The sequence below is a fragment of the Dipodomys spectabilis genome, unplaced genomic scaffold (assembly GCF_019054845.1).
Source record: "Dipodomys spectabilis isolate Male_0828 unplaced genomic scaffold, ASM1905484v1 ptg000006l, whole genome shotgun sequence".
NCBI classification, from domain to species: Eukaryota; Metazoa; Chordata; class Mammalia; order Rodentia; family Heteromyidae; genus Dipodomys; species Dipodomys spectabilis.
In genome coordinates this window covers 7,477,498-7,495,249 of record NW_024870683.1, presented here as the reverse complement: position 1 = coordinate 7,495,249, position 17,752 = coordinate 7,477,498, and the positions used below count along the sequence as shown (strand labels likewise).

The window sequence follows — 17,752 nt, the reverse complement described above, 5'->3', positions numbered from 1 at the left end:
GCGGGCGGCGGCGGCGGCTCCGCTTCGCCGCTGGGGCTCAGGCTCCGCGGCCTGCCAGGGGCGGGGCCGGGCCTGGCCTCCGCTTAACTCCTTCGCGCCGGGGCCTCACGCGGCGGCCACGCCCCCCAGGTACGCGCCGCGGGCGCGGGCCGCCAAACTCCCGACGAGCGGGTCCGGGACGTCGGGGGTCAAAAGGCGTCAGGCTGGGCTCGAATAACCGAAGAGAATTAGGCGCTAGCTGGGCGTTCGCGAAGCTCGAACGTCTCTGCGCTGTCCCGGGATTCTTTCCTCCCCTCCCTCGTGTCACTGTCCGTTGAGGGCTGGGCTCAGCGAGCGGCCCGATTCCTGGGCTCCACGGACCAGCCAGGCACAAGTCTAGCCCCCGCAGGCCCGGCCACGACCGCAGGCAGCCCGGCAACTCGTCCACCGTCCCCTCCTGAGCTCCGGCCCCGACTCCCCATTTCCCGGCTCTCTCTCCCACTCCGCTGCCCTAACTGTCCGGGCTCGCTTACACCTTCTACCTTCGCCGGGCCGGGGCTACCCCGATCGGGGCTGGCCCATCCCGGGCTCGGTCCCGACGCCTCTTCTCTCCATCCCACTTCCCCGGAATAAAGTTCGGATTCCAGGGCACCCTCCCCCGGGCCACCCGACCTGGACCTCCTCTCTTCTTTGTCCAAATGACCCTCTCTTCGGAAAGAAGCCTCCACCTGCAGGGAAGCGCCTCCTTCCGCGCGGGCCCACCCCCCGCCACAGTCCCGCCCCCTCAAAGGCTGCTTCGCCCGGACCCCTCCCCTCCACGGGGCCTTCCCCTAGGATGACACTGCCACCCCCCGTGCCACCAGAGCCCTCCAGGGCCGCGCCCACGCCTCCCCGTGGCCCTCCCACGCGTCAGGACCTCTCGGCGTGACTCCGCCAGTCATTGTGACCCCTCCTCTCAAGGTGACTCCTCCCCCTCGGCGTGGCTCGGCCCTGCTCCTTGTGACTTCTCCCAGCAGCTTCTGCCGCTCCACCCCGTAGGAGCCGGGTCTGCCTCCTCCCGGCGGCAGAAGGAACTGCACCTGCCCTCTTTCCTGAGTGCGCACGCCCAACCTCGGGACAGTACTCTCGCCGTACCCGACGCTTCCGGTTTTGCCATTGGCTCCGCCCTCCCAGGGTAGACCTACCCTGGAATGGCCAATCGTCGCCAAGGATGGGTGACGTCATTGGATCCTTGCGGTCGACTTCCCTGGCTAGCAGTTTCCGGCGTCCTTGAGTCTCCTGCCATCTAGCGGCAGCATGGAGAGAGGCAGGAGTGGAGAGGCTCGAGGGTTCTCCAAAAAAAATGTAAAGCATGTTGATATTTCTTTTTGTGTGTTAAGTGGAGAAGACTATGGACGAGCAGAGGACCCTGGGCGTGGCTGGCCGTCTTCTGACTGTGTCCTGTCACACACACGTTTTGAGAGTCGGAGCCAAGAAGTATATTTGCTCGTTAAGGGCTAATAGGAAAGGAATGAAGGCGGTCTTAAATGCATTGGGGTAGAGAGTAAAAGGCCAGATTCTTGTCGTGGTGCTCCGTACAAGGGAAGGTATCTCAGAAGTTTGGGAAAAGAAGAACCAGAGTTATTTACAGTCGTTCTGAGACTGGAGAGAGGCAGGTGTGGAGAGCAGCCTCTGTTTAGGGCATGACACCCCCCCCCCCCTTTTTTTATGGACATTTGGTCTCCGTTAAAATACATAAAGTTAATGTTAAAAATTCATGTTAACATCCACAATTGTTTGTGAATTTGCTATAGATAAAAGCACTGTCACGCCACATTTTAAGTAGTGCTATCATAACTAGCTTAAAGGATTCTGGGTCCTGAGAATCACTGTATAGGTGACAGTTATTTCAGCCAAAGAGCCAGGTGCCAATTTTTAGGAAGATGACCATTATGGTTATGTAGAGGCAAAGGTAAGAGTTAGGAAAGAGGCTGGGAAGGTGGTTCCATCAGGATAGGATGAAAGGCTGAATTAAGATAGGATAATTCAGATGGGAGGAAATCTACAGTGGGAAATGTCATGACGTATCCAAAGTCAGACCTTTTGTTTGTTTCTAGTTTAGCTACTGGGTGAGATCAACTGAGGTTAAAAAGATATTTAGGATGAAGGAAGGTTGGTAGGTGAAGATGACTATGATCAAGGTGAGGCTCAAGGTGACCAGGAAAGTAGATACCATCATTGGGATGAGGTGTATAAAGGAAGAAAGGCAGTCTCCTTGTTTCTATGTGAAAGCAGGTGAAAGTACTTACTTTGTTTTGGTACTTTGGTTTGAACTCAGGATTTGAGCTTATTAGGAAAGGCACTATACCAATGAGCCAGGCTGCTAGTCCCCATTTCCTGCTGTTTTTTTTTTTTTGTTGTTGTTGTTGTTGTTGCTCTACCACTTGAGCCACACCTCTGGTTGACAGCCTCTTTTGTTTAAGTTATTACTCAGGAAGAGTCTTGATGCCCTTGCCTGCCTGGTCTGTGATCTTACTCAGGCCTCCCATCTAGTTATAATGAAGGGCACACACCACCACACCAGGTTTTTTTTTAGTTGAGATAGACGTCTTACTTTTTGTCCACTTTTTGATTAGCTTCAAATTGTAAACCTCCTGATCATTATCAAGCAGCCAGATTACAGGTGTGGCCACTAGACCTTTCAAGAACTTCTTATACCATTTGGTGTAGTGGCTCAAATCTATAATTTTAGCTACTTGGGAAGTGGAGATGGGGCATCGTAGTTTGAGGCCCCTCCCTTGGGCATAAAAATTTTGTGGGAACTCTTAATGATTGGACTTAGTGGTTCACATTTGTTATTCAAGAGACAAAGGGAAGCAAAATGGAAGAATTATAGTACAGGTTAGTCTAGGCATAAAGTTATACTTTTGTTTGAGAATAACTGACTTAAGTGGTAGAGTGCCTACAAAGCAAGCATAAGATTCTGAGCTCCAAGCTCAGGCCTACCCACCCAGCCTCCCAGAAATCCTGCTTCATATTTTCCCATTTTGGTCTTAAATGAGGCTAAGAGTTACAAAATGTTACATTCCAGCTAGGGGTGACTAAGATAACAAAACTTTAGAACAACAAAACTATTTCAGTACAAGCAAAAAGACAGAAGGAGAGGAAATACACCAAAAGCCTAAAATCTTTACATTTTTAATCCTGTAGTTTCAATTTAGAATACAAAGGCAAATTAAAATTGATGGCTAACAATTTGGTCTTCCTAGATACAGGAGAGAAGATAAGGAGTGAATGGTCACTGTTGAGGCCTTCCTGCAGTCCTTATAGTAGTGTAGGTATTGGGCGATAAGGTTCAGGATGAGAAAGTAAAACAGAACAAAAAAGGCACTTCCCAGATCAACAAGGAATGGAGCAAGCTTATTGGCTTTGTCCAGCCAATAATAGGGTCTCACCCCTTGGATGCAAAAAATCCTGGTGGGGCCCACAGAGGACCTTTAGAAACTTTAGTTAGACATAGCTAGCAGTTACTTTTCAAGATGTGATCTTAGCTCCCTTCCGAGCTGAGGACAGGCTTGTTTCCAATGCCCCCTTTGCTTGCATAGGGGCATCTTCAGTAGCTGTCATCCTCGAGGATGTCATCCAATGCCCAGAACGTTTGCAGCTGAAACAATCTTCTTCAGGAGGTCTTTGTGAGAGTGGGTTCCCAAGTGATTTGGAGGTAGCATGACTCCTTGCACAGCAAGAAATTTCTTCTCTTCTCCAGTCTGTAGCTTTGTCTCACATCTTGTGCCCCACATCCTTCCTCCTCTGTTTGATCTAGATCTGAGTGGTTTGGAGCTCCAGCGATAACTACTGAAGTCTAACTTTGAGCGCTAATTTTGGAGGTCCAGAGCTTCCTTCTGAGCGCTAACTTTGGAGGTCCAGAGCTTCCTTCTGATGGCTTGGGTTGATAGTGCAGTAAAGTGGGTTTCATGCTGGCAAGAGATCAGGTGATAGACAAGACAAGCCTGTATAAGGTAATTAAAGGCTCCTCAGATCCTGTAACAGCAAATAAATGGTCAGGCCAAAATATTCAAATGTTTCAGACCCTGGTGGATCATGCCTGTAATCCTAGCTACTCAGGAGGCTGAGATCTGAGGATCGAGGTTTAAAGTCAGCTGGGCAAGAAAGTGCATGACATTCTTCCAATTAACCACCAGAAAATTAGAAGTGGAGCTGTGGCTCAAAGCTAACCTTAAATGAAATTGCTCAGGATAGCACCCGGGCCCTGAGTTCAAGCACCACCACCACCACCACAACAACAAAATGTTCACAGCAAGTCAAGCATTGCCCAATTTGATTCCTGTGCCAAAAAATAACCACCTCATTCTTCCCTCACCACTATGGAAACAGAGTAGGAAAATAAGTATAAGATGTACTAGCCGAGAAGAAAGAAACAACAAAGTAAATAGGAACAGAGAGACTGTCTTGTCAGGACTGAAGGAAGATAAAGACATCTGCTTCTGAGTAGGAGTTTCCTTGACCCTCCTGGCTAGCTCACCAAACATGCTACTGGATTCAGGTGGCTGGGTTCAGGGACCAGAAAGTTCTTATTTTAGACATGGAGGATTCTAAAGTAAAAGCAGATTAATGCAAAGCAAGGTGTAACATTTTTGCAAAGCAAAAGTATACTCTGGGGAGAGTGGGCAGGGTCAATGAGTGCTGTCCTGGAAGTCAAGTTTTGTGTCTATAGATCTGGTCAGTCCTAGAAAACTGGCTTATGTGTCATTAGCTTTTCCTACATGTTGGGCCAAGGGAGTTTTTAGCCTTGGTTAGTCAGATTGGGGTTATAATTTTCCACAGGTTATGGGGCCTGCAGGTCAGCAAGACTCTACTATATGTTACAAGTAATTCCATTACTCTCAGAAGTCTAGTATGTGATTCCTTATCCAAATCCTTATTTTTAGCCATTAGGTTTCCTCCCTCCCTACCCCTTTAGCATGACTACTGAGCCACATCCCAGGCCTTCAATTTTCCAGACAGGACCTCAGTATGGATTTAGCTTAGAACTCATGATCCTCTTGCCTCCTGGTGTGGGGATGTACTGCTACACCAGCTCAACAAAATGGTGACCTTTCCTTTTTTTTTTTTTTTTTTGTCGTGGGGCCTGAACTCTGGGCCTGGGCACTGTCCCTCAACTTTTCAGCTCAAGACTAGCACTCTACCACTTGGGCCACGGTGCCACTTCCAGCTTTTTCTGCTTATGTGGTACTGAGAAATCGAACCCAGGGCCTCATGCATGCAAGGCAAGCACTCTACCACTGAGCCACCTTCCCAGCCCTGGTGATCTTTTTTGATGTAAGTGACTATCATCATCTAGATCAGGATTTTCTCTGATACCATTGACATTTTGAACTCAGGTCTGGGCGCTGTCCCTGAGCTTTTGTGCTCAAGGCTAGTGCTCTGCCACTTTGAGGCACAGCACCACTTCTGGTTTTCTGGTGGTTAATTGGAGATAAGAGTCTCATGGACTTTCCTGCATGGGCTGGCTTTGAACTGGGATCCTCAGATCTCAGACTCCCAAGTATCTAGGATTACAGATGTGAGCCACTGGTGCCCACTTCTACAATTCTTTATTGTATTGTCTCACAGTGCCTAAGCCCTATCTCAGATATTTCCCAGATTCCCCAGTTCTAACCCACTAGATGCACCCATTTTCATTGTGACAACCAAAAATATCTCTCAACATTGCAAATTGTTCTCTAGGTACAAAATTGTCCCTATCACTTGATTAATTAATTAATTAATTAATATAAAGTTAGGAAATATTATCCTCATTCTATCATACTTTCTTTTTCTGTAAAGAAAAGAGAAACGTCTACGATGATTAATCTTGTCAACTTGATTGGCTTGAGAATGTAAGATGTGAAATCAGAAACAGAATAAATTATTGATTTTATTAAAAATGGGGCCAAATATTAAATGCAGAACATCTGTAGAGAGAAACTCCAGGTCAAATGCCAGCCTTAACCCCTTTACATCCTTGCTAAAAAGCAAAAGAACATCTCTCCCTCTCTCAAGCTTTCCAGGCTGGCAGCTTTGCAGTTAACCACAAACTTTGCTGAAGCCACTGACAACCTTGAGGCTTATCACCAGCTGTCCTGAGTTGCTATATTAGTCAGGAGCTTATAAGAAAAATCATTTCTGTAAAATAGACTACCCTCACCCCAGGTTGTATTTTGACTTCTGTAATCCAAGGATATGTTTTGACTTTTTGTAATCAAGTATCAACAGTGTCAATAGCATTGATGCTATCAGTCATGCTGACCAAGTCAAGATTATGTTTTGCCTATGCTCTTGTGCCTCAAGGCTATGTTTTGCTTCTGTAACCTTGCTTGCTTGCTTTGGTAAACATCACCCATGGGAAACCCCTTCCTATATATATTAAAAAACACCCATGAAAAGCAAATGGGGCTGTTCCCCAGCTCTGCAAGCTGGGGACAGATGCCACGTGGCTAATAAAAGGCTCCCAGCCAGTTTGACTGAGTGCTGGTGACTCCTTTCGCCAAGTGTAGGTTCGAGTTCCACCGGTTCTGGGAAGCTGGGATATTACAAGAAGCACCTAGATTAGTACAGTGTACCTGTGAAGAGTTTCCAGGAAGACAAAATGTGGGTAGCACCATCCATGGGCTGGGGGACTAGATGGAATAAAAGGGGAAAATGGAGAAAAGTGGCTAGCACAGGCATTCTGCTTCCTTTTGCCATGGTGTGAATGGCTCTGCTCCTGCCTGGATGGACTGAACCCTCTGAGACAGTGACCCCAAATAAACCCTTCCTCTCCTAAATTCCTGTTGTCTCGGTCATTTGTCATGGCCATGTTCACTATTTGTTACACAGAAAGCTGGATGAATGTTAGTTTCTCTTTTAACCGACTTTTAGATAATACTTTAGTTGCCTAGAACCTTCCAAGGTTGACTAATGAAAATTTCTTTGTATTATTATGAACTAATAATTTAGTACATATGTTTTATGCTTAAATTGTCTTATTTTGCAGGTATCAGTGACTTACTCCTGTAAGCTTAGCTACTCAGGAGGCTGGGATCTGAGAATAACAGTTATATAGCCAGCCCAGGCAGGAATGTCTGGGAGACTCTTATCTCCAATAATCAAACCCCCATTTAAAAAAAAAAAAAAATTTCAAGTGGAGCTCTGGCCTAAGTGGTAGAACACTAGCCTTGAGCAAAAAGAAGTTCATGAACAGCGCCCAGGCCCTGAGTTGAAGCCCCAGGCCCAGCAACAAAACGAAACAAAAAAGCCAGAAATAGAGCTGTGTCTCAAGTGGTGGAGTGCCAGCCTTGAAGGGAAAAAGCTAACAGACAGTGCCCAGCCCCAAGCTCAAACTCCAGTACAAAGTCAAGTTTCTTCTTGCCCTACTTACCTACTTTGTTTAGTGATAAGAACACCCCAGAAGATCCACCCTCTTGACTTCTTAGCAGGGCATAATAGGAAAATAATCTACTGTGGTAACCAATTTTGAGTATACAATATTACATTGTTAAGAACAGTCACTCTGTGTTCTTAGCATCTTGCACAATTATTCATCCTGCACAATTGAAAGAAACTTTGTTTCCTTTAGCCTCTGCTTTTCTCCTGGCTTTTGGTAGGAAACAATCTAAATCTGTTTTCCATTCCTTATCCAAGTGGCATCCTGGAATATTTTAACTATTTTTTTTGTTCTAAGATATCTAAGTCTACTGTTCAAGGTTTCTGATGACTTATATATAAGTGGCTTATTTTCTTATACACTGGGACATTTTTTTAAATTGTGAACCTATTGCTTTCTCTTTATTTGTTGTCTTATCTGTCTAACTAGGGAAGTTTCACTTTAGGGGAGGCTCCAGATTCTGCTGTAGACAGGGGTGACCATTTGCCAAGATTTCCCAATTCCCATTTGAAAATTTTTGTCTTTGTGGGTTTGTGTGTGCCAGTACTTGAGCTTGAACCTTCCCCAGAAATTCTTCAGTGCACATTTATCATAATCATACCACCAAGCAAGAGCTGCTCTTCTCCATGCTGCTGTCCTTCCAGTTCCTATTCCCATTATATATGCATGTATATAATGTGTAATATATATATATATATATATATATGGAGAGAGAGAGAGAGAGAGAGAGAGAGAGAGAGAGAGAGAGAGAGAGAAAAGGTATTCCTGAAAGACTCCATGGTGAATGGACACATGGCTCCCTTGCTTATGGACATACATTGGCTGCTTCCAATGTTGCATGTTTATGATCCATACTGGGCTGATCCCTGGGAGACAGAGCAAGTAATCTAACCTCTCAGACTTCAGAATCCTAAGGAGATGCATGACACACATGATAATGGCTTTTTTTTTGGTGCCATTAATGGGGCTTGAATTCAGGACCTAGTCTCTGTCCCTTAGCTTTTTAAATTTTTATTATTATTTATTTGTTGTGGGGCTTGAACTCTGGGCCTGGGCGCTGTCCCTCAGCTCTTCAGCTCAAGGCTAGCACTCTACCACTTGAGCCACAGGGCTACTTCCAGTTTTCTGGTGGTTTACTGGAGATAAGAGTCTCATGGACTTTCCTACATGGGCTGGCTTTAAACCTCGATCCTCAGATCTCAGCCTCCCGAGTAGCTAGGATTACAGGTGTGAGCCATGGACACCTGGCTAATTTTTTATCTACATTCAAGGCTGGTGCTCTGCTACTTGAGCTACATCTCCATTTCTGGATTTTTGGTAGTTAATTGGAGATAAGAGTCTCTTTCTTGTTCAGGCTAGTTTTGAACTGTGATCCTCAGATCTCAGCTTCCTGCATAGCTAGGATTACAGGTATGAGCCACCAGCTCCCAGCTGATGATGGCTTTGGATAGGTGTCATCCTTCACAGGCAGAGGTCTGCTTGCTCTCCTTTCCACTGAAAGAGCTAGAAAAGGCCTGTTTTTCTATCCCTCCTCTACCTCAGCACATTTTTCAGGTTGTTTCCTTTTTCTTTTCCTTTCTTTCTTTCTTTTCTTTCTTTCTCTCTCTTTCTCTTTCTTTAACTGTATTTTTTTGTCTTTTCTTTTTTGGTACTGGGGATCAAACCCAGGCTGTTGCACTTGCTAGGCAAGCGCTTTGCCACTGAGCTACATCCCAGACCGTCTTTCCTTCCTTCCTTCCTTCCTTCCTTTCTTTTCTTTCTTTCCCTTCCTTCCTTCCTTTCTTCCATCTCCCTCCCTCCTCCCCACCTCTTTTGCCAATCCAGGGGCTTGAACTCAGAGTCTAGGCACTGTCCCTGAACCTGTCTGCGCTCAAGGCTAGCACTCTACCACTTGAGTCACAGCACCACTTCCAGCTTTTTCTATTTATGTGGTACTGAGGAATCGAATCCAGGGCTTTCAGGCATGCTAGGTTTGCTCTCTTGTGGCTAGCTCTCTACCATTTGAGCCAAGTCTCCTCCAGTTTGGCTTTTTTTTCTGGTTTATTGGAGATGGAGTCTCTCAGACTTCATTGTTTGGGCTGGTTTCAAACCTTGATCCCCTAGATCTCAACCACATGAGTAGCTAGAATTACAGGCATAAGCCACTGGCATTTGGCTCTGCTTTATCTTTTGTTGCAATGTGTAATAAAATAAGCATTCATGAAAACTATTCCTGGACTGGGGTGTGGCTCAAGTGGCAGACATGCAAGCTCTGAGTTCAATCCTCAATATGGAACAAAAGGAAGAAAGAGAAGAAGACAGAAATATTAAGGGAAAACAGAAGGGCTAAAGGAAAGAGAAAATAAATGAAAGCAGTAGGGTAAACAAAAGTAACATTTGACAACAACATGCATCTAACTACTATGTCTTATGCCATCTGAAGTCCCTAAGACCCATGCTTTTAATTTCTGGATTTTTCTTTTAATGCAGTTTTATTGCAGCCAAACCTTTAAAAACAAACAAAACAAGGCTTTGTGTTTTATATAATTCTTTGGAGTTTATTCTTCCCACTTCTTAAAATGTTCATGGCCTTTTGAGTTGGGAACTTGTTTCCAAAGTCTCACTTTAAAAAAAACTTATTCTAATAGAGGGGATTTATCCTTGCAGCAAAGCTGACTTACAATTAATTCACTGGTGTGAGATCTGTATAAAATCTCCAAGCAATTCCTGGATGGGATCAAAGGCAGATCAGAAAGCTGTGGACTACCATTCCGGAGACCTAGCAGTGTGGGCGGGCTGCTGCCAGCTGCTTTCCTAGTGGACTTTCATCTTGCATGAGATGCTGTCTCGAGTTATAAATATTTCCACAGCCACACCCAACTCTGGCAGTGAGTGTGGCAGCTCCCAGAAGGAGCGAGCTGTGGTTGGGTTACTGTGATGACTACCCACTGGGTGGAAGCAATGAAAATTCCTTTTCACCCTTTCCTAAGTAGAACTCAGAGCCTTAGAAATATTAATTGCATGGATGGAAATAAAAGCAACAGGCAACCAGAGCAGGCGTCCTCCTAGATCAGAAATGTGACTATCTGACTTGTTTCTTGGTTTCTGCCTCCTTCCCGAGGTGCTGAGCCTGGTGCATGGCACACAAGTGTTCTACCACCGAGCCATACCTACAGCCCCTCAATTTAATTTTAATCCATATCCTGATTTTAGCTATGATTGTCTTCTCTGCAGAAAAACCTGTTATAGTACCTGTGTGCTAACCCATATCTCAACCTGTAATTCTACCTTTCCTTTCCCTTCCTTTCCTTTCCCTTCTTCCCTCCCTCCCTCCCTCTCTGTGTGCTGGTGCCTTACACCTTCTCTTGCCTTTTTTGCTGTGGTGGTCTCCCATTTAAGCCACAGCTCCACTTCTGAGTTTTTGCTGGATAATTGGAGGTAAGAGTATCATAGATTTTTTTTCCTGCCCAGGCTGGCTTCAAACCCTGATTATCAAATCTCAGCCTCCTAAGTATCAAGGATTATAGGTGTAAGCCACCAACGCCTAGCTCCATTTTCAACTTTATAGACTCTTCCTTCCAAACTTGCAACATTTGTGACTGCCCTTGACTCTTTCCTCATTCCCATCAAGCTAGTTAGCACCTAGATAGACATAGACATTCACTAGACATGGAGACATAGTTAATTATGTACCATCTAATGGGTTTTATCTTGTTCTGAGGAAAACATTAGTTTTCCCATTTTACAGATGAGAAAACCTAGGCTCAATGAATTTGGTCAAGATCCATATCTAGTGAAGCTAGAGTTTCAATTAGTCTTTTTTTTCCTTCAGTAGACTCTCATATTGTCCAGAATGCCAGGATTCCATCCACTTCTGGGTGATGTCAGCAGCTTTACTCAGCTGTTAGCAGGTGGAATGGGACTGGCATGATGGACCCAATCAAGACTCATTCCTGGATCTGCCTTTCCAAGCCTCCTTGAAGTTCTTTTTTTTTTTTTTGGGTCCGGTCGTGGGGCCTGAACTCTGGGTCTGGGCACTGTCCCTCAGCTCTTCAGCTCAAGGCTAGCGCTCTACCACTTGAGCCACAGCGCCACTTCTGGCTTTTTTCTTTTTGCTTATGTGGTGCTGAGGAATCGAACCCAGGGCCTCAAGCATGCAAGGCAAGCGCTCTACCACTGAGTCACCTTCCCAGCCCCTCCTTGAAGTTCTGACTGGTTAGAATAACAAGAAGAAAAAGGGAGATGGGGGAGGGAAGAGGTAGAAATTGCACAGCCAACAGAATCCAAAGGCCAGGTTGTTTACCTTGACACACCACTACTATTCTGGGCTGTTCTCTCAGCTCCCAGAGTCTCTCTGGAAGATCGCCTTAACTATAAGCCAAGTTCAGCAGACTAATTCTAAATGGCACTTACCAAGGCCATCCTTGGCAGGGCAGTGGGAATATGAACTGTATTCCTTGGGGCCCAGTGTCTTGCACAATTCTTTTTTGTTGTTGTTGTTGGTCGTGGGCTCTGGGCTTGGGTGCTGTCCCTGCACTCTTCAGCTTAAGGCGAGTGCTCTACTGCTTGAACCACAGCGCCATTTCCTGTTTTCTAGTGTTATTGGAGATAAGAGTCTCACAGACTTTCCTGCCCAGGCTAGCTTTGAACTGTGATCCTCAGATCTCAGCCTCCTGAGTAGCTAGGATTACAGGCGTGAGCCACTGGCGCCTGGCTTTGCACAGTTCTTGACATGTCAGTATAGGAATTCTCACAGCCTCTCTGGTAGATGAATAGTCTCTCTGCCTCAAAAAGGTGTTCAGTCTGGTTCTGACTCAAGCCCAGATCTGAATTCTAATCATCCTCCCTGCCTGTCTGACATCTGGTCCTTCTGGCTGGTACTTTCTCTTAAGAGTCTGGGTCACTTCTTAACAAATTCTAACTTGCTTGCTGGTCTTATACCCCAGTTCTATCTTTGTATCTTCATCCTCTGAATTCACACAGAAAGAATACTTACACATACTTAATTTCTAGTCACTTATCATCTACTACAATGAGTAGGGGAGGAAACTCAATTGTAGCAGCCAGCACCTTCACACATACTGACTAGATGATTTTAATCCTTGCATTAGGATCTAGGGAATTCAGGTTCAGGAGTTAAGTTGCCTGTTCCAAGAAGTTGAGGTCCACATCCAAGACCACTGTAGGAGCCCACACCTGCTTTGTCTCACGCCTGTGCTCTTGCCCCCACGTCCCCCGTTCTGGCTTCACAGTCTTGAGTTGGAAAATACTCATATATGTTCATTGGGACCTCACAGGGGAGAGGGCGAATAGTTTTGTGAGGACAGTGGGGCATGGATTTGTGTTTTCCTCACTCCCACAGAGTACACATTCTCTCACCTTCCAGGTCTGAGCAGAGCATGGCATATTTTGTTGAGTGGATGATTCAGCCTTTAGCAGGTACTCAAGAAAGAATCCTTTGTGACATCATTGAAAATACATTTACTGTTACTGCCCAGAGATATCTAGGATCTTGTTTCCCTCTTACCGTATCCTCTTTGGGCTTCTGATCTTTCCACAGTAACTCCTGCTCCTTCCATAAGGAAGGGAACCCTGCTCAGCCAGGGAAGGCTTTTTTTTTTAAAGCAGGATGTGTGAGTTGAATGGACTGAGCGGTTTTGTTCTATATCCCACCTAGAGCTTCCCTGCTCGGGTGCAGGACGGCCCAGGAGCCTGTCCTCCAGCTCAGTTGTCACCCTAGTGCTCCCTGCCCTCTCCCCCCAAAGCCCCGCCCCCTTCCTCTGCCTGTGAAGCCCTGGACACAACAGTACACACAACCTAGAGGCTCACTCAGGCTCGGCTAGAAACAAAGGAATTGCCTGGCTATGACCACCACCTTCATCCCAGGGCTCAAGCCCCAGAACCCTCATTATATCCCAGGGTAAGATTTTTACTTACTTCCCTGCTGGCTTCTGGAAATGGGGATCCAGGGTCCTAGGAGTTGGGTTACTTAGCCCTTGGGGTCAAATTGACATAATGGTTTGGAGGCCTGAGGCTAGGGTGTACATGGTGTTGGATGGAAAGGAAACAGTGAGGGAACAGGATGGCTAGGTCTACTTCAAAGCTTTGTGTTTTCTCCACGGGAACTGCTAACAGTGAAGAGGAAGGGCTGAAAGCTCAGGCTCAGAGGGTTTAGACATGTCTGAGTCTGGAAAGACGGGGCGGGGTGGGGGGGGGGGGCGCTTTAGGGTCTCTGCTCCTGTCTCTGGGCATGCTGGGATGGGGGATTCTGGAGGTAAGTGAGTGGATCCTATGCTACAGGTACACTGGACACTGCCCACTACTTCGGTTCAGCATGGGACAGACCTATGGGCAGGTGACTGGTCAGCTACTTCAAGGCCCTCCTGGCATTGCCTGGCCTCCTGCCCACCGCACGCTTCTGCCTCCCATTTGGCCTCCAAGATCTCCCGAGTTTCCCAGGAAGAGGCTACCTCCCAGGCGTGGGCACGAAAGACTCAGCTCCAGCATGATCCCGGGGTACACGGGTCTGTATACAGGCGTGAGCAGATGTTCCCAGCCTGGAGCCTGTCTCAGATACTAACGTATCTTCCTTGCCCTCGCCCCTAGGTTTTGTCCCCCAGGCACAGTTCATCCTTGCTAAGAGCTGCAGCCAGGTCTGGGCCGAGGCTCTCAGTGATTTTACTCAGCAGCATGGGAGCAGGCAGGGCAGTCAAGAGTCACCCGAGGAGGCCAAGGAAGAAAAGGACACGGAGGAACACCAAGAGCCAGAGGCAGAAAAGCCAGAGCTGACGCAGGAGGGGAAACAAGTAAAGAAGGCTGGGGGGCGGGGTGGAGGAGAGAGGGTAGTGAAGTGGTGGGGGTGCTTGGCTTTGTGTGTCTAGGTCTAAGGGAGACCACAGTTCGTATGGCTGTGGGTACAGAGGGGTGGGGCTCAACTGCCAGCTGCATCTTGAGAGCATGAACTTGACAAGCCTATTTTTCTTCCATCACCTTCTCTCACAGGCTTCTCCTTACTCCATGGATGACACAGACCCTCGGAAGTTCTTCATGTCAGGTGAGAGGAAGTGGGTAGTGACCAAAGGCACGGGGAGACCCCAGGATGTCTTGACTCAGTGCCCACATTTCCCCAGGCTTCACTGGCTACGTGCCTCGTGCTCGCTTCCTCTTCGGCTCCAGCTTCCCAGTGCTCACCAACCAAGCACTGCAGGAGTTTGAGCAAAAGCACCCTAGGCACAGGTCCCCGAAGGAGCCCCAAACTCTTCCCCCACTTCCTAGAACCTACCTTCAGAACATGGGTCTTCTGCCCCACTATGGGGGCTATGTGCCAGGTGAGAGGGGCCTGCGGGAGGCAGGGACCGGGATGTGTGTGTAGGCAAGGGTGGCTTGGGGGATGAGACAAGTGGACAGGGAAACTGAGGTACTCACAGTGGAGAGTTAGGGCCAGATTTTGGTGGGCAGTTTTAAGAGTTCATGCAACTGGCTGAGAATTTTAACTGGCTTTTTCATGCCACTGGCTACAATGACAGGTTCTCTTGGCCACACAGGATATAAGTTCCAATTTGGTCATACATTTGGGCATCTGACCCAGGATGCCTTGGGCCTCAACAGCTCTCAGAAGCAGCTCCTGGCTTAGGTATCTGGATTTAAGTTCTTCCGTGTGTGTGTGTGTGTGTGTGTGTGTGTGTGTGTGTGTGTTGTGTGTGTGTGTGTTGTGTGTGTGTGACAAGAATTGAACTCAGGGCCTGGGCACTATTCCTTAGCTTTTTTGTTCAAGGCTAAAACTCTACCTCTGGAAGAGCCACAGATTCCACGTCTGGCCTTTTGGTGGTTAATTGGAGAGAGTCTCATGCGACTTTGCTGCCTGGGCTGGCTTTGGAACCCTGACCCTCAGATCAGCCTCCTGAAGAGTAGGATTACAGGCATGAGTCAAGCATCTTTTGTTTTTCTCTATCTCAGTCATTCTTCTGGAAGGGAGAGGTGGGAAGGAGAGGTGGTGGGGAACAGCACCAAGAATACAGTGTGGAGGCTGAGCACCTTTTTTTTTTAATTAATAGATGTAATAAATAAATAAATAAATACATAAACAGAAGCTTGGGCTCCTCCCTCTTCTGATGACCAGGCACTGGTCACAGCCTATTTACAGCTTGGGCGGGGGGGCCTTAGGGATCTAGCCCCAATACTGCTACCCATCTTCATGTTCACTTGGCCTAGAAGGCCCTACAAATAGCTTTCTGGGCCACTTCCCTCTGTAGGAACCTACTGGTCCCCACCCATGGAAGAGTAGTCCCAGCTGGACTGGGGAAATCCTGGCAGCCCAGTGCTATGTCCCTTCCCTCCTTTCTTGGTGGAGGTGTGGACGAGGTCACTGGGACAGTTACTGGGAGGAATTAATACTGAGCACAGGGAGCAGGTGCCAGCACAGGGATATGTGGCCCCAGCTCTGTCTACTGTCTGTGGCCAAGCCAGTGGGCTTGGGAAGTGCTCTCTGAGTCTGGGGGCTATGAGGGTCCCCGAGGCCACAGCATGCACAGGGCCTCAGTTTTGGCTACTTCCAGGGGTTGGACTTGGAGTTGGGGTTAATGTCACATAAGCCAGAGGCACCAAGCCCGTGTCAGGACCACGACTGCAGCGCAGCCAGTCTCCTCCTGCTGGGCCCAGCACGCGGAGGATATCTCCCTTGCGGAAGCTCAGCTGTCCAGGGCCGGTGGCCAGATGGTGGCACAGTGCCTGCACCTCACTAGAGAATCCAAAAATGGAGGTCAGAGAAACCCCATCAAAAACCAAACGTGCCCCCTAATCTTTGCACTTCCCAGGCTCACCATGGAGGCTTGGAGGACAGGGCTGGAGAGGGCGGCTCCGGCAGGCCTTCCTTGGGCTCGGGCTCCCGGCGGGCGCCCATCGTCTGTGCCACTAGCTGGAACATGGATTTATCCAGGCTCAGCCAGTCTGAAGGCAGCCTAGGGGAGAACACGCAAGCTGTTTCTGTGTCTCAACTCAGACCAGACTCTCCACTGTCATAGCCACACCTGGGCTGGACTCTTACCTGCTTGTGGGCCGGGCTTCCCGCTGAGCTTTCCGAGAGCCAAAGAGATGCCCCCACTTGATGCCCCCGGATGAAGGCTCTGCGCTCCCCTCCTCATTTTCCGCAGGTGCCGCTGTGGGTCCCTCCCTCTCACGGCTGCGCCTCAGCTCGGCCAACACAGAGTCAGGCGGGCTCCCCATCCAGAAGGGCCACCCCCTCTCCCGGCCAACGGCCTCCTCAGGGACAGGGCAGGCCTCAGCCCCCTCCACGACTCCCTCTCGGGGTGGTGGAGCCTGGGGAGGCCCCCCACTTCCTGTTCCTTTCTTTTTCTCACTGCCAGTGCCACTGTTGCTGTTGCTGCTCCCTCGAGGGAATCTAGAACCCTCGCTGGAGCCATCGATGTATACTTGGGAGCTCTGCATGAGTTGGTACCACCAGCCTGCCTGCCCGCCTCGGGTCCACCTGCTACTCCCAGGGCCCCCAGCTGCCTGTACCACCTCTTCTGTCTCCTCCTCTTCATCCTCTTCTCCACCTGCTGGAGCACCCACACCCTTCACCCGCTCCCCAGGGGCCACCCTGTCTATGTCTCCAGGGCCTTCCTGGCCCCGGGCCCGGGCCAACTGCAGTGTTGAGTGGGCAGAGAGCAGCAGGTCCTGGGACACCCGCAGCAGTTCCTTATGCTGCCGCTGCTGCTGCCCGCTTTGCAGCAGCCGGTGCTGGAAGAGCAAGTCGAGGCTGAAGGGCAGCAGGGCTAGAGGCTGCAGCAGCAGCAGCAGCTCCTCAAAGAGACCAGGGCACACGGAGTGAGCGGCACTCAGGAAGCCCCAGGGTTGGTAATGAGTCTGGATGATATCTAAGGAAAGAGAGCGGGTCTGAATGACACAGAAAAGCAGAGCCTGGCCTAAGCAGAAGGTGCTAGAAAGCAACCTGGGCAAGCCACTGCACACTGCTACACAGGCCACATGCCCCCCATGTATTCATGGTTATGATGACTCCTGCAGAACACTGCCACCCAAAGTGATGGTGGCTCTCAATTTAGAGAAGAGATGTTGGGGTTTCTGGTCACCCTGACTTCTAGATTGCCTGACTTTCCTGCTGCCTCCAAAGTTCTAACTAAAGCGGAGACCAAGGAAGGACTTATGAAGAAGGCCAAAGCTCTGAGGCTGAAGGCCCACCCACCTGCCTCCCTACCACTAGTTTCCTGAGGCCTGGCCTATATTGAGTTTGAAAGAGCAGATTTTGGGCATTACCTTCATGGTTATAGAGGTGATTAAACCAGAACTCCAGAGACCGGATGCTGTAGGGAGATAGGCAAGAAAGAGTTGAGAATGGAATCTATCTACATAAGACTCAAGTCTACTGAGAGG

The 17,752-nt window shown here is 48.3% G+C and overlaps 2 protein-coding genes across 6 annotated transcripts in view; one reads left to right on the top strand and one right to left on the bottom strand.

The window, feature by feature from the left end:
• The first annotated feature begins 13,162 nt into the window (after nucleotides 1–13,162).
• Nucleotides 13,163–15,011, top strand: Fam166b (family with sequence similarity 166 member B). 2 transcript variants are annotated; one of them, XM_042696650.1, is made up of 6 exons: nucleotides 13,163–13,283; nucleotides 13,664–13,887; nucleotides 13,970–14,151; nucleotides 14,363–14,417; nucleotides 14,494–14,691; nucleotides 14,908–15,011. In XM_042696650.1, the coding sequence occupies exons 1-6, from the start codon at nucleotides 13,228–13,230 to the stop codon at nucleotides 14,994–14,996; spliced, it is 804 nt and encodes a 267-aa protein (XP_042552584.1). In that variant the 5' UTR covers nucleotides 13,163–13,227; the 3' UTR covers nucleotides 14,997–15,011. The 2 variants fall into 2 exon arrangements, with proteins under 2 accessions (XP_042552584.1, XP_042552575.1); XM_042696641.1 differs by having other exon boundaries at nucleotides 14,890–15,011.
• A 372-nt stretch (nucleotides 15,012–15,383) lies between these two features.
• Rusc2 (RUN and SH3 domain containing 2) overlaps nucleotides 15,384–17,752 on the bottom strand; it is a 53,636-nt gene continuing 51,267 nt past the window's right edge. For all 4 annotated transcript variants that reach the window (XM_042696632.1, XM_042696615.1, XM_042696606.1 and 1 more), the window contains 4 exons: nucleotides 17,636–17,682; nucleotides 16,407–17,238; nucleotides 16,183–16,320; nucleotides 15,384–16,100 (listed from right to left, as the gene is read on the bottom strand). In XM_042696632.1, the coding sequence (XP_042552566.1) occupies nucleotides 15,899–16,100; nucleotides 16,183–16,320; nucleotides 16,407–17,238; nucleotides 17,636–17,682 (1,219 nt within the window). In that variant the 3' untranslated portion in view covers nucleotides 15,384–15,898. The remainder of the gene's footprint in view (nucleotides 16,101–16,182; nucleotides 16,321–16,406; nucleotides 17,239–17,635; nucleotides 17,683–17,752) is intronic.